This window comes from Pyxicephalus adspersus, chromosome 10, assembly GCF_032062135.1.
Source record: "Pyxicephalus adspersus chromosome 10, UCB_Pads_2.0, whole genome shotgun sequence".
Taxonomy (NCBI): Eukaryota; Metazoa; Chordata; class Amphibia; order Anura; family Pyxicephalidae; genus Pyxicephalus; species Pyxicephalus adspersus.
The window spans coordinates 56,557,288-56,571,805 of NC_092867.1; the positions used below are offsets into that span (position 1 = coordinate 56,557,288).

Sequence of the window (14,518 nt, forward strand, 5' to 3'; positions counted from 1 at the left end):
AAGCTCCGGATAAGGAAGGGATTCTTCACTGTAAGGTCTGTGAAAATGTGGAATCGGCTCCCTCAGGAAGTAGTTTCACCAACTACTATAGATTGCTTGAAGAAAGCTTTTCTAGAAGCACAGAATATAAGTGGGGATTAAGGCTTTAAAGTAAAAATAACAGTGACTGTTGATCCAGTGAATATCCAATTGCCTCATGGAATCAGGAAGGAATTTTTTTCCCATTAAAGCATATTGTACCCACGTTTTTTTTTTTTTGCCTTCCTCTATGGGATATGTTTATTTACCTAGGGGTTTAACTTGATGTCTTTTTTCAATCTTACCTACTATCTAACTATGTATGCCTTCTCTCATTCCCGTCACATACTTGGTAAAATGTGAACTTTAGGGGCTCAGCAATATGAGCAGAAAAGGTGCTTAGTATTGGGGTCATGGTAGAGGGTTTGAGGATTGTGTGTATGGGTGCTTGGAGCTGATTTGGGGGTCAGATGAATGGTGCAGCTATAGTGCTGATTGGGGGAGATAGGTGAATGGTGGAGCTAGTTGCTGATGAGAGTCTATGGAGCAGGAGGATGCTGGCCAGGGGGTTGAGTAAATGGTGGATACTGTTAAGGAGAAGTGGATAAATGGAGGGCCAGAGTGCTAGCTCCAGGGAAAGGTTGAAGCAGGTTGCTGACTAGGAAGATGGCTGAAGGAACTCAGTTTTGGTAGAAGTGATGATGAATAGTGGGGCAGCATGCTAATAAGGCTAGGTGGATCAGTGAAAGTATGAAGGCGGTGAAAGGTGAATGAATGGTTTACTGGGTGCTCATCAGGTAAGATGAAGAAATGGGTCATGATGAGAATAGATTGGGGGGTGGCGGTGTAACAGGTGCTGATATGTGGAGCAGGCCGAGTGTGAAAATTGAGGAGGTGGCTAAATGAAGGTTCAAGGTGCTAGCTGGGTGAGGTCAGTCATTGAAGGTGCTGGTAGGAGGAGGTGGATAGTGAAAAGGGGTTCTTGTTGGAGCATTTGCAGTGATTCTGATCACCTCTTTTTATTTTATTTTTAAACCCAGAAAAACAAATGACTGCTTTTTATGATATTGTAATCTTTTTTTATTATATACATTTAAATAATTCAAACCACGACCTATGATATTGCAGGTACTTTACATGATGTGTCACTTATACTGACATTATACATTTAGAGATGATCAGATCATGTACTCTGTGATGGACAGTGTTGTTATGGTGGGTTTGCATTTTCTTGTGAGCATTGTTAGTTGTTTTTGGGTATGCCTAAATCTCTGTTGGGACAAGAATGGTATTGAAGAACCTTCCAGACTTCCAATGGCTGTTTGCAATTATAAGGGACATGATGATGTTAAACGTATCCAGTGCTGTTAACTCCAGCAGTTTCTGATCTCCACTGACTACGCAAGTGCAGTGTAACCCAGCAGTAATTATTATTGGTATAACAGGTATTTGTAGCAGATTCTTTCTCTGCTCTTCTCCAGCCTTTTAAATAAAGCAATACTAAACTGAAGTTGGGGCAACTTTCAAAGCATGTTCTCTTGGTCTTTGGGGGTAACATCAGGTTCTAAACTGGGTAGGCCAGCACTTGCCAGTGATCCGTTCTCCTCTGGTATATGGCCTTTATGTGATTTCTGGTGATGGACAAGAGAGTGTTTCCAAGAAAAGCTTTTCCCACAGTCCGGACAGGAAAAAATCTTCCTGCCCGCGTGAACTCTTTGATGCTTGGTCAAACCTGATTTCTGTGTGAAGTGTTTATTACATTCTGAACACGAGTAAGGTTTCTCCTTGATATGGGTCTTCTGGTGCTGCACCATGCTGGACTTGTAAAGAAAACCCTTCCCGCACTCAGGGCAAGAGAAGAGGTTATTGGTGTGGATCCTCTCATGGGTGGTGAGGGATGCCTTCTCTACAAAACTTTCACCACACTCAGAGCATGAAAATGGCTTTTCCCCAGTGTGCCTCCTATGATGTACAACCAGGCTGGCCTTCTTGGCAAACTGCTTCCCGCATTCGGAACAGGAGAAAGGCCTTAAACCCTTGTGGGTATTCTGATGAAGGGTAAGTCGGCATTTCTGGGCAAAACTCTTCCCACATTCCAAACATGAGAATGGCTTCTGTTCCATATGGGATCTCTGGTGGACAACCAATGAGGACTTGCGTGCAAAGCCTTTGCCACATTCGGAACAGAAGAAGAGGTTATTGGTGTGGATCCTCTGGTGGTCAACCAGGGAAGCCTTCTCCACGAAGCTTTTGCCACAATCTGAGCAAGAATATGGCCTTTCCCCAAAATGCCTCCTTTGATGTCCAATCAAACTTGTCTTGTGGGCAAATTGCCTCCCACATTCAGAACATAAATATGGCTTCTGACCAGTGTGGGTGGTCTGATGGACAATCAGGCTTGTCTTCAGCGAAAAACTCTTTTCGCACTCCGAGCATGAATACGGCTTCTGCTCCGTATGGAGCTTTCGATGAATGACAAGAGTCGACTTACGCACAAAACTCTTCCCACAGTCTGCACAGGGGAAAAGATTATTGGTGTGGATTCTCTGGTGGTCAACAAGGTATGACTTCTCAACAAAACGTTTTCCACATTCTGTACAGAAGTAAGGCTTTTCCCCGGTGTGCCGCCTCTGGTGCACAACCAGACGAGCCTTCTGTGCAAACCGTCTCCCACATTCAGAGCATGAGAAAGGCTTCACCCCTGTGTGGGTGGTCAAGTGGATGATCAGAGTGATCTTTTTGGCAAAACACTTCCCACACTCTGAGCAGGAGAATGGCTTCTGCCCTAGGTGTGCCTTCCTATGGTTAGTAAAAGTTGACCTTAGGGAAAATCTTTTCCCGCATTCAGGACATGAAAATGGCTTTTCACCTGTGTGGAGTCTCTGGTGCCCGAGAAGGTTTGATTTCTTTGCAAAGCATTTCCCACATTCGGAACAAGTGTACTGCTTTTCCTGCATGTTCATTCGTTGGTGTTTTATGAGTGACAGCTTTTCTCTGAAACTTTTCCCACAATCAGAAAATGAATACAGCTTCTCTCCTGAGTGCATGCTCTGATGGCGGACCAGAGAACCTTTCTTGGTAAAGCTCTTTCCACACTCAGTACAGAAATAAGATTTCTCCCCTGAGTGTGCACACTGATGGTGGATAAGAGAAGCTTTCTGCATAAAGCTCTTCCCACACTCTCTGCAGGAATATAACTTCTCCCCTGTGTGAAGTCTTTGGTGTATCAAAAGATGTCCCTTCTGAACCAAACATTTTCCACATTCAGAGCAGGAATATGGTCTCTCCTTCTTGTGCGATTGCAAATGCTTGAGCAGAGTAAACTTCCGAGAGAAGAATCTCCCACATATGGAGCATGAAAAAGGATTCCCACTTTTAAGAATTTCCTAAGAAGAGGGAAAGGAAGAAACAGATTTAGGGTGTACAAGTAGTGCCCGGGTTACATACAAGATAGGGACTGTAGGTTTGTTCTTAAAGTACCATATTTTTCGCCGTATAAGACGCACCCAATTTTAAAGGAAGAAAATCTAGAAAAAAAATATTCTGAAAGATTATTCCCCTTCTGATCACTCATGTGCCATTCAAATTCCCCTTCTGATCACTCTGTGCCATTCAAATTCCCCTTCTGATCACTCTGTGCCATTCAAATTCCCCTTCTGATCACTCTGTGGCGTTCTTACCTTTTATTCCACTGTACGACAGTTAGGGCAGGGATCAGCAGGGGGCGCTCTGCACTGCAGCCAGGAGGAGACACACGCTGCAGCCAGGAGGAGACACACGCTGCAGCCAGCGAGGAGAGGAGTCACGCGCAGAATCGGGTATCGGGCGAGTATCTTATTTTAATTATTTTATAACACATTTGTCGTATAAGACGCACCAACTCCCCCCCCCTCCCCCTGTTTTGGGGAAGAAAAAGTGCGTCTTATACGGCAAAAAATACGGTATATATGTAAGTCCGAACAGGTACATTATTTTAAATAAATATTTGTCTCAACATATTATTAGGTAGCATGGTGTCAATTACTGTTTAAAATTCTCACTGTGGGCCAATCACAAACAAAGCAAAAAAATTAAAAACATAAAAAGCCTAGACATTCATTAACAGAAAACAGTGCTTTGATATGGAAAAAGAAACAGCAGAGTTTGTCTTGGTCAATAAAAAGTTACAAGAGTTTTCAGAAGAGCTCAGTCTCGGCTGTGTTAAGCAAAAGATTTCTTTTGCAAGTCATGCAAACTGTCTCCTAACCCCCTCCACACTTCCGTTCTGCACACCAGGGAGCAGGGGAACCCGTTCGTATCTAGGAGTCTTCCGTATGTTGGATGTCCTTAACCCGGGGACGACCTGTATTGGTATCAGCTATAGACAATTCTCCTGCAAGAGGGCCTTCTATGGACCTTTCATTGAACAGGAAAGCCAAAGACCTATGTCAGGTGGGTTGTTTTTTTTTTACCCAAAAACATTGAAAGCGAGAGATTCTTCAATGTAATGTTCAAAGGAATAGAATTATGACCAAGGAAAAGACAAAAATACAATTTGGCCAACCGGCCTCACTGGAGATCGATGGCCCAGTGGTGTCTGCTGTAGACATAACGATCATAGTTGGGCCCTATGTACCCCAACACCGTGCACTGTATCTTACCGAATGGAGGTTTGTAGCCATGGGTGTTTCTGATGGGAGGCCATCAGCTGCAATGCTATCTGGACGGTTACCCTGATGTTCCTCCAGGTTGTTCCCATCTTGTTGTCCATTTGCAGCAAGCAGAAAAAAATAATTATTAGTAACATCTAAAGAAGCCAAAAAAATGATGTCTTCTTCCAAGTAATTGTGAAATTCATTTTTTTATATTAACACCAATCCTTGTCCCTGCGACTCTACAGGCTACAGAGGTGGAGGCTTTAACTCCCCCTCCTGATGCACAGAAAACTATTCTCGCCTTGCCGTTCCTTATTTATGTTTTTAGTGTTTGTGACCCACCTGTGCTGATCTCTCGAGGAATTTCCTCCTCCTTACAAGGATCCCTCAAATATGGTTCTTCTGCTTCCTCCTTTATTTCATTTTTAATACTGATTACATTTTCACCCTGAATGCCAAAAATCAGGAGAGAACATATCTGATCTATGAATACACAACAATGTCTGCTTAGATATAAAAAGCTACTAAAATTCAATTCAACAAGTTCAGTTAAGGAGTCTTGGTCCCATCTACCTGATTCTCCTGAGGGATCTCCTGATGTTCCTCCGCATGATACCCAAAATACGGAGGGTGGAGACATCTCTCTGGGGTAGTTTTGTTACTGGGTCCATCTGTAGGAAACAAATGAATGTGATCATTAAATGTCATCTGAATAATATAAAAAAATCAATATACACAGATATCAAATCCCATACTGGGACCAACAGATAATAGTAAATTGGACCAAACGGAACAGCCAATAAAAACTCTAAGCAAGTAGACCTGGGAGTCGGCTCAGGATCTACTACTCACCTGTGCTGATCACTGAAGGGACTTCCTCCTCCTTAATACTCTTCCTTAGTCCTTCTTCCACCTCCTCAGGTTTGATGTCCCACTGAATGTCTCTGGTGTCTGTGAATAAAGATTGGAGTGAAGCCCCCTGTATTGAGATGTATGAGAGACCCCAAAGAGTGTTTGTGGGGGGGAGGGGGTAGTGGTAACGTCTCTTGGCTGGTGACACACAATGACATGATGTGAGGAGGAAAGCCGGAGTCTAATAGATTCTGATAGCCCCTGATTCCCCGATGGGCAGATACTATCCCCACATTACTGGGGAGAAAAGTTTGTTGTAGTAACTGAACAAAGAGATTCTGGGACTCTTTTGTGTTTGTGACTCACCTGTGCTGATCTCCACAGGAAATTCCTCCTTCTTACACAGATCATCACCTTTTATACATGGATTTTCTTTCTCTTCAACTTTAACCTCAGTTAGGCTGTCTGCCTGGATAGAACAGATTCATGTATTTTATGATTGAAGGGGAAACAATATAAACTTTCATGCAAACAATCCGTTTCATCTACCTGAGGGATCTCCTCTGTGGAATCCCGGGAATACAGAGGACGGGGACAGAATACATCTGTAACAAGAGAAAGATTGCAGAGGAATCTCATCTCCCAGCTTAGAGTACCTACCTGATGATGGTGAGGGATCTCCTGATCTTCCTGTGTGGAATCCCGGGAATACAGGGGACGGGGACATCTCTCTGGTGGGTTTCCATTACTGGATCCATCTGTAGGAAACACACACACTGACTGAATACATTGTCTCTATGTGTTTATCAGATGATGGGGGATCTATCCTCCGTACTGCTCTCTCCTTTACAATAAAGTCTCCTCTTACCCGGTGATGTGAGGGGCGGCCGATTCTCCATCATGAATCTGAAATCTGAGAAGATGAAGAAAACAAAGGGCAATTAAAATTGAATTGTTGAACAATAAACAATTTATACTTCCTAAAGCTATGTACTTGGGTAACAATGGCTTTAATGATGATTTTTTTTTTTTTATCGAATCTCGCGATCCGTGCTAAAACACACCCCGTGTACGATAAAAAAGTGAAGGTGCAAAAACCCCACACAAAAAACGTGCACTGGGGTACTATTTGGTAAACTCTCCTCTAAAGTGGAAGAGTCACCCTTTTCTCCAGACCCTCCGAAGCCAAGCTCCAGACGAGGGCCGGATACTGAGCCCATCCAGCCGAAGCTGGAATGGACTTACATGCCCCCCTGACCCAAGTCAGAGAGGGGCCTTTTCTCTTTGGGACCGCATAAGCAGGTCCCACAAGATACTCAGCTGGGAGCGCCTGGTTTTTAGGCAGAGGGAGAGCGCCTGGTTTTTAGGCCGAGACACTCTCCAAGACAAAAGGGCTAGCTTGCTCAAGATAAAAGGAAAACAGACAACTGTACAGTTCGGCTTAGAAAATAAAAAAAAGTCATAGATTTGTAAATTTCAATAACATGGGGAGCGGCCAGAAAAACAGAAACACCCAGGATTCATTAGCAGACATTTCTGTCCTATGGAGGCCGTTTTTGGATCTTTCGCAAAGACAAGAGGTCAAGTACGCAAATAATATGAAGCATTGAGTTTATGGTGCGATGGCTGGAAAAGACAGACCAAAAAAAGCCTTGCGACCTCATACTCCTCCCACACTTCTCATATTATTGGATATGTTCCTATTAAAGCTACAAGGTAATATAATTGGTCACCAGGAAAGGAGAATCTGCATCAAATATAATGTCACGTGCAGCCTCTAATGTAGTAGATAAAACGCATTACCTCCAATATAGGCAGCAAACCCAACCAGAGGATCTTACAGACAGCCCTGAAGGATACTAAAACAAAAAGAAGCCTTATTTATTCCTATAGGCTACAGAAAAATGGCCGCCACTTTCAGGTTCCAAAGGTTGTTATTAAACCAGGAACATTGAAAAGGAAAAACTTTATTGAGCACAAGAGTTGGGTCCAATAAAATAGAAGTAAAGGCTCTTTTGGTATTGAGACACATACAGAAAAAAGCCAAAGGAAAAAAAAAAAACATAAATCTTGGCTACAAGAAAATTCCTGCCTGGCTCCTATTCGGAGGACAATTCCATCACACGAGCCTCCTAGTGTCTGCTCTTCATAGTGTACTAGTGGTAATGTACAAAATCCACATGGGGGGAGGACTTTGCTATGGCAACCTGGAAACAACCGAGGACCCGTGAAACAATCAGAAGGGCCCCAAGGCGGAAGAGAGAGAAGTATTTCTGGTACGGGGCCATGTAAATAAAAAAATAACAAAAAGTTGTTTGTTTTTATTATTGATAATTTAGATCTGAACTCTTAAAAGTTGCAGGTCAGCCAGTAGGAAACATTTTTTAGAGGTCACTGGTGACATCCAATATGTCCTCCTATTGCCACTGCCCACCCTATATATATTATAGGCTGGTGTGGGGACATTGTTATAGAATATGCGTTACTAGAGGAACCATGAGGAGTCAGGAACCAAAGCAGGAGGATCTGTCTGCTGTATCTTTGCATCTACCATTGAGTCCACCATTTTTTTTTCAGGTGTGTCCATCACGCTCAACCTTCCATACCCCGTCAGAACCCAAATTGGTATCTGTAAAAGGTGCTCTACTCCAGGCGGGTGGGGGTTCCCTCACTTTGTCTGGTACAATGACTCCCTAAAATATATCCCCAAAGGGGCAGGAAGCTTTTTTTATCCTGTTCTATCCTAAACTCGAAAGAACCGTTGTAGGTATATGTATACATCACAAGGCCATATTTTTTTTTACTGCTGTCTAATAAACTCTACATAAACCCTATGAAATTTTTTCAGTAGCCAGATGAATGAGGAAGGCCGAGCAAGTGATATCTCAAAAAGACATTTTATTTCACCATAACTATAAAAAGGGAGTAAACAATCCTGAACATGGTTTCTGGAAGACTATCTATAATGGTGGACATTTCAAAAAGTCCCAATTTCGAGGGGTTCCTTGGCTATGGGACCAAAGAACGTACAAGACCTAGAAAGCGTCTGATGGTGACTGGTCCTCTTTGTCCATAACAACCCTTTAGGTCTTTTCGGATGTTTTCAAGACCTTTGCGCTGGAAAAGCACCATTTTCTTGAACTTTCAAAACTTTTGATCAACTTGATCAGATTATTTAAACCATCAGGAAGATAAAATCTGCATGGAATCCAGCTGTTGTGATTTTTTTCTTCGATGTACAGCGAGATGACGATGTAGGGTGGAATTCTGGGCAAAGCTGCGGCCACATTCGGGACACTGATAGGGTTTTTCTCCGGTGTGAACCCTTTGGTGTTTGGTGAGGAGTCCATTGCTGGAAAAGCTCTTTTCGCACTCAGGGCATCCAAAGGGTTTCTCCCCCGTGTGGACTCGCTCATGGACAATCAAGGTCTCTTTATCCCGACAGGCCTTACCACAGTAGGAACACCTCAGCGCCTCATTGGTGTGTGAACGCAGATGGACATCCAGTTTGTACTTGGCGGCAAATCGCTTTCCGCACTCCGGGCATTCATAAGGCCTGTCCCCTGTGTGACTCCTGTGATGAAGGTCCAGCTGCCCTTTCCACAGAAAACCTTTTCCGCATTCAGAGCACTTAAAGGGTTTATCTCCAGCATGGATCCTCCGGTGTTGGCTGAGATGACCGTTGGTTCGGAAAGACACGCCGCACTCCAGGCACCTGAATGGCTTCTCGCCCGTGTGGGTGCGCGAATGTGTGACAAGGTGAGAATTGGTGGCAAAGCACTTTCCGCACTCAGGGCATGGAAATGGCCTCTCTCCCCGATGCCTCCGCAAATGAGCAGAGAGTTCAGAGTTCTGGATAAATTGCTGGCCACACTCAGGGCACTGGAAAGGTTTTTCCCCAGAATGGTTCTTAAAGTGCATCTGAAGATGGCTCCTCCTGACAAAACCTTTCCCACACTCAGTGCACTGGTACGGTCGCTCCCCCGAGTGCCGCCTCTGGTGCTCCACTAGTTGGTAATTCCGCTGAAAAAGCTTCCCACACTCCAGACACTCTAAATGCTTCTTCTTAGTTGTATGACCGTTCTGCCGTTCAGTGAGGCTGGAAGATTGTCCACCACCAACAGGCAAACGTGGCTCCCCAGCAGATCCTTCTGCTATATTTGTAGATGGCAGCTGGCGGGGAAGTCCAGGCGGTGCAACATTTAATGTCTGTCTAGCATTGAGATCAGGATGTGACAGGTGTTCTTCACATGAGAGGGGTTCCTCCTTAAAGGGCATGGTTATAGATTGTGTAATGGATGGATAGTCTGGTTCACGTTGCTCTTCTTCATAAGACTCTTCCTTAATACAAACAGTTACATATTGCAGGCTGTCAGCTCCTGGGGAGGCGTCAGCATGTGGAAACGATTGCTCTTCTTCGTTTAAGAGAGGTTCCTCTTTAACATGAGCAGATGGAAGCTGAGTGGAGAGGTCTGGATGGAGAACATGGTCTTCAAATGAGAGGCCTTCCTCCTTGATATAAGTGGATGGATGCTGTGTATGATGAGTAGGGAGGTCAGTATGGGGGAGATGGTCTTCAAGTGAGAGGGGTTCCTGGAGTTCCTCCTCATCTGATTCTTCCTTAACACAAACAGTTACATATGGCAAATTGTCTGCACTAGGGCAAGTGTCAGCATTGGGGAGAGATAATTCTTCATATGTGAGGGGTTCCTCCTTAATAAACATAGGTGGAGGCTGTGTATGATTGGTGGGAATAGGGATGTCAAGTTGGGGGTGATGTTCCTCACCTGAGTTGGGTTCCTGCTTAATATGCATTGATGGAGACTCTATACGATTAGTTAATGTGGCAAGGTCAGGATGGGGAAAATGTCCTCCAGGTGAGCTTGGCTCTTCCTTAATGTCAGATGCCCCCTGTATACGGAGTGTCTCCTGGGGTGTTGGACATCTGTCTTTCTGCTCCAAAGGGTCTCCAATTGGAATTCCCTCTCCGGTCCTCCACATTTCTCTGTTTTCTGGCCAGAGCTCCAACTAAGAAGATGGTGAGCAGAGTCCACAGATGTTCTGTAAGTTTCAACACCTGAAGACAAAACAGAAATCCAATGTCTTTAAAGTGGACCTGTCACCATAAACAACCAACTGCACCGACCCCTGCACCCTATCATTCCTGAATGTCATAAACAGTCCACCATAAATCCCTATTTAATGTACAGCGCTGCGTAATATGTTGGCGCTATATAAATCCGGTTTATTATTATTATTATTATTATTAATAATAAAAAATTGCAGGAACTGCAGTACCGACACTCTGTTCACAAAAATCCAGGAAGACTGGGGGCAACCATCGAAAAAGTGGAATACACCACCCTCCGAAAAATGGTACCTGATAATATACTCATATCTTGTACCTCTCTGACGACCTGTGTCTCCTTCCCATTTGTCAGTGCTGAAGGTTTGTGTCCCCCGCTTTCAAGCTGTGCTTTAATTACCCGACCATGGGGTCAGAGGACTAAACCACCGCATGTGAAGGGGGGGAAATGAGAGGATCACCTTAAAAAATACCTGTCCATACTTAAAAAAAAAAAAAAAAAGGGAAGCTGCCGGTGTTACTGTTTTTGCTGCGGTGAAAGCACTTTTCGTCTACTAATAGCACATGCAAGCTAGCGCCACTTCTCTCTGCAGTCACTGAAAGCTGCCCACCCTTTACTACCCCAACAATCCTAATCCTGGAGCCTCCTTTCTGTGACAGTAACCTCTGCTGCAGTGTTATTGCCCCCTAGACAAGCAGGTGACCTAATTATTATTAAATTCACCTTTAGTTAATGCTTTATCATCCTTACCCTCTCCTCACTACACCTTCACACTCTCCAGTTGCACTCCAGCACTCCCTGCAGCTCTTTCATCTCTGAGCTACAACAAAATGGCGGCTAAGATTCCCTACATGAAAAACACTTCCTGAACTCGGAGTCCATTTTCTAGTAGACCAGAAGTTTTACTTTTCCTCTGCTCAGTATTTTGTTATATCAGAGCAAAAACAGCTGAATATTACGGATAACAAAGAGATTGTGACTCTGATTAGCAATAAAATTTATTATAATTGAAGGGAGGGAAGTTATCCTCTTGAAATAGTCAGTGTCTTCGGTTTAGGCGGCGGCCATATTGTTGTAGCCCAATCTGAGTGCCACAAAGCTTTGTGAATCCCAGAATCCTCCTGGTGGGGAAGTCAGGCTATGTGTACAAAATAACAGGAGGTAATAATATTTTCTATGGTGATATTTGTGGTGTTTGGTCTTTGGCTTTGTATTCCTTATCAGCATTTATTTTACCATTCTCATTTGTACTCCAAGGAGAGCATTCCGGTTGTCAGATGTACGGTTTTAATCACCTTGCTTAAATTACGCGTCAAGCCATATCGGTACATGTGGCCATATTAAGGGGTGTCTGTGGGAGGCGCTAAAGCGATCATAGGGAAAGCAACAGGGAGAGACCATCATTGCCATAAGTCTGGTCCCACAAATGACTGGCAGAGGAATGTCCTATGTGAATTGTGGTGGCAAGGTTGAGGCGTGTTTGCCAATCCCCCACCTAAATTGTAGCTAGACCTGAGCACCGCAGAAGAATAGCACCACATTTTTATTGGAGGAGAACAAGCTGATATATTTTAGTGTAAAACCTAAGTTATCTTGGCCTGTTCCCTGCCAACATACTTCGGAGTAATGCATCTGTCCTAATAACAGGGCATGTAGGACCTCCTTAGAGAGACCACAGCTGAAAGCTCAGTTGGACTTTAAATCCTAACTTAAGTTGACTAAGAAAGAGCTAAGAAACTCATATAAATTGACCTTTATTTATTAAATATATTTCCAACTACGATTTGATTTTCAATGATGACTGAAAGCAGAAGACCACAAATGTAAACTACTAAAATGAGCTTCTTCTGTAAGATGGTTCAGATGAGCCATCAGGTGGAGTTGATGGACTTTGAACGTTCCAGTTGAGGTGGCTCAGGAGTTGTTCCAAGCACATCAAGCTAGGAGAAGTCTCAGGGGCAAACCAGGACTTTCTGGAGGGGCTGTGGCTTCTCCTTGGATTGTCTTGGCATCCATTAGGAAGAGCTGAAGTCCCTCTTGCCTCGTGCTTGAAGAAGTCTACGTTGGTCTACTGAAGAGGAAGGCTGATAACATTATTATGGTTCAAAAAGATAATCTTTCTAGGCCCTGTTCTTTAGGAGAGCACAGCACGTGGTATGTTTACTGTAATTACATTTTTATATCTTTTTTTAGAGCCCAATGGTTTTCTAAGCCTGAACTTACCAATGGAGAACCGGCCAAGCCTCGCGTCATCAGGTAAGAGGAGACCTTCATCAGGATATTGAGGATTCACCTAGATACACACATCCTCTGATAAAAAAAAACTGGATACAATGGGCCTAATTTATTAAAGCTCTCCAAGACTGGAGAAGATAGAATATCACGGAAGAACCTTGGTGATCCAACAAATCTCCCATGATAGTCTATTTTCTCCAGTCTTGGAGAACTTTATTAAATCAGGTCCAATCTATTCTGCTAGTGTGTGTATTTCCTACAGATGGATCCAGTAACGGGAACCCAGCAGAGAGATTTCCCCCTCTTCCAAGGTGTTCCCGGGATTCCATGCAGGAACATCAGAAGATTACAGGAAGCTATCAGGTAAAAAGCACTGAAATTTGTAAAACATCAACTGATTATTTCGATCTTAACTCGCCGTTGTAGGGGTTTATGTGACCTGCTTTGTGTCTTCTCCAGTGTGATGGCCTTATAGTAGTTAAAGTTGAAGTGAAAGAAGAAGACGAGGTGATGAGTACGAGGAGCGATGGCCAAGGTATGGAGGAGAAAGTTCCTCTGGAGGTCATCACAGGTGAGTAATAAACATTAATTGTGACCAACCACTTTTGTTTTATATTTTTCATAACATGAATGTTTCATCTCAGAATGCAGACATCCTGGAGGTTAAATGATCATACTTTTGTGACTCCTGGTTTTGTGACAGATGGATCCTGTACCAGAAACACACCAGAGAGATGTCCAAGTCCCGATTCTTCTCGAGACTCCACACAGGAAGATCACACCTCAGATGAGTATCAGGTAGATGGATCTGAGGAGACCACAATACGTGACCTCGATGTTGGTCTGTTGATGTACTAAGAAATATATATTGGGTAATTTAGTAATTTAATTTGACACAATGGTATTTTTTTTATTATTTATATTTCCTGTATGGTTTTATTTGTCCAGGATGAAAACCTGGTTACTTTCAAAGTAGAAATCAAAGGTGAAGAAGGTGAAGAGACCACAAGAGATGACAAGCTTAGTAAAGAGGAGGCAAGCTCTCCAGAGATCAACAAAGGTAAGTAATGAAACTCCTTGAGGCACCAGATGAAGGAAAGTCTAATTAGGGTAGGGTGATCTGTAGGGTGCATCACTAAATAAATTTCCAACAGGATGAAGTATGTCCTGATTCCCATATATTGATATAAATGTGGGGTCACCATCACTAGAGGGATCACCAGCAGGAGGAAGGAGATTCTGATTGCCATATATATATATATATATATATATATAATTGTGGGGTCACTATCACTAGAGGGGTTACCATCATTGGTACAGAGATCCTGATTCCTCTACTCTACTAGAGGGGTCACCAGCAGGAAGAAGGAGGTCCTGATTCTCCTATATAGATAGAATTGTGGGGTCACCATCACTAGAGGGATAACCGGCAGGAGGAAATGGGTTCTGATTGCCCTATATATATAGAATTGTCAGGTCACTATCACTAGAGGGGTCACCAGCAGGAGGAAGGAGGTCCTAATTCCCTTCAAAGATAAAAATTTGGGGATCACCATCACTAGAGGGGTCACCATCAGGGGTACAGAGATTCTGATTCCTCTGTATGGATAGAATTGTTTGGTCACCATCACTAGTGGGGCCACCAGCAGGAGGAAGGAGGTCCTGATTCCCCTATATAGATAGAATTGTGGG

The 14,518-nt window shown here is 43.5% G+C and overlaps 3 protein-coding genes across 7 annotated transcripts in view; 1 reads left to right on the plus strand and 2 right to left on the minus strand.

Moving 5' to 3' along the window:
- Nucleotides 1-1,074: 1,074 nt before the first annotated feature.
- Nucleotides 1,075-10,375, minus strand: LOC140338954 (uncharacterized). Of its 5 annotated transcripts, none has more exons than XM_072423299.1 (9): nucleotides 10,292-10,375; nucleotides 6,373-6,417; nucleotides 6,054-6,262; nucleotides 5,871-5,969; nucleotides 5,505-5,603; nucleotides 5,226-5,323; nucleotides 4,995-5,100; nucleotides 4,659-4,756; nucleotides 1,075-3,404 (listed from the first exon to the last, which is right to left on the minus strand). In XM_072423299.1, exons 3-9 carry the CDS (start codon nucleotides 6,229-6,231, stop codon nucleotides 1,542-1,544), a joined length of 2,541 nt encoding a protein of 846 aa, XP_072279400.1. In that variant the 5' UTR covers nucleotides 6,232-6,262; nucleotides 6,373-6,417; nucleotides 10,292-10,375; the 3' UTR covers nucleotides 1,075-1,541. The 5 variants fall into 5 exon arrangements, with proteins under 5 accessions (XP_072279400.1, XP_072279399.1, XP_072279397.1 ...); XM_072423298.1 differs by lacking the exon at nucleotides 10,292-10,375 and adding an exon at nucleotides 7,308-7,472; XM_072423296.1 differs by lacking the exon at nucleotides 10,292-10,375 and adding an exon at nucleotides 7,308-7,471 and having other exon boundaries at nucleotides 5,871-5,973.
- Nucleotides 8,388-14,518, minus strand: part of LOC140338884 (uncharacterized) — a 62,211-nt gene continuing 56,080 nt past the window's right edge. The window contains exon 22 of the mRNA XM_072423203.1: nucleotides 8,388-10,532. Within this exon, the coding sequence (XP_072279304.1) occupies nucleotides 8,688-10,532 (1,845 nt within the window). The 3' untranslated portion in view covers nucleotides 8,388-8,687. The remainder of the gene's footprint in view (nucleotides 10,533-14,518) is intronic.
- The window catches only part of LOC140339009 (uncharacterized), a 5,181-nt gene continuing 3,546 nt past the window's right edge, over nucleotides 12,884-14,518 (plus strand). Inside the window, exons 1-4 of the mRNA XM_072423480.1 lie at nucleotides 12,884-13,189; nucleotides 13,286-13,397; nucleotides 13,530-13,624; nucleotides 13,775-13,886. Of these exons, the coding sequence (XP_072279581.1) occupies nucleotides 13,007-13,189; nucleotides 13,286-13,397; nucleotides 13,530-13,624; nucleotides 13,775-13,886 (502 nt within the window). The 5' untranslated portion in view covers nucleotides 12,884-13,006. The remainder of the gene's footprint in view (nucleotides 13,190-13,285; nucleotides 13,398-13,529; nucleotides 13,625-13,774; nucleotides 13,887-14,518) is intronic.

Excerpts from the sequence above, each read along its gene's own strand:
- LOC140338954 (XM_072423296.1), bottom strand. The coding sequence starts at position 6,406 with ATGATGGAGAATCGGCCGCCCCTCACATCACCGG. Across the intron at positions 5,604-5,870 it reads TCCTGTGGAGATCAGCACAG|ACACCAGAGACATTCAGTGG; the intron begins GTGAGTCACAAA and ends CTTTATTCACAG. Across the intron at positions 4,757-4,994 it reads TCCTCGAGAGATCAGCACAG|ATGGGAACAACCTGGAGGAA; the intron begins GTGGGTCACAAA and ends ATGGACAACAAG.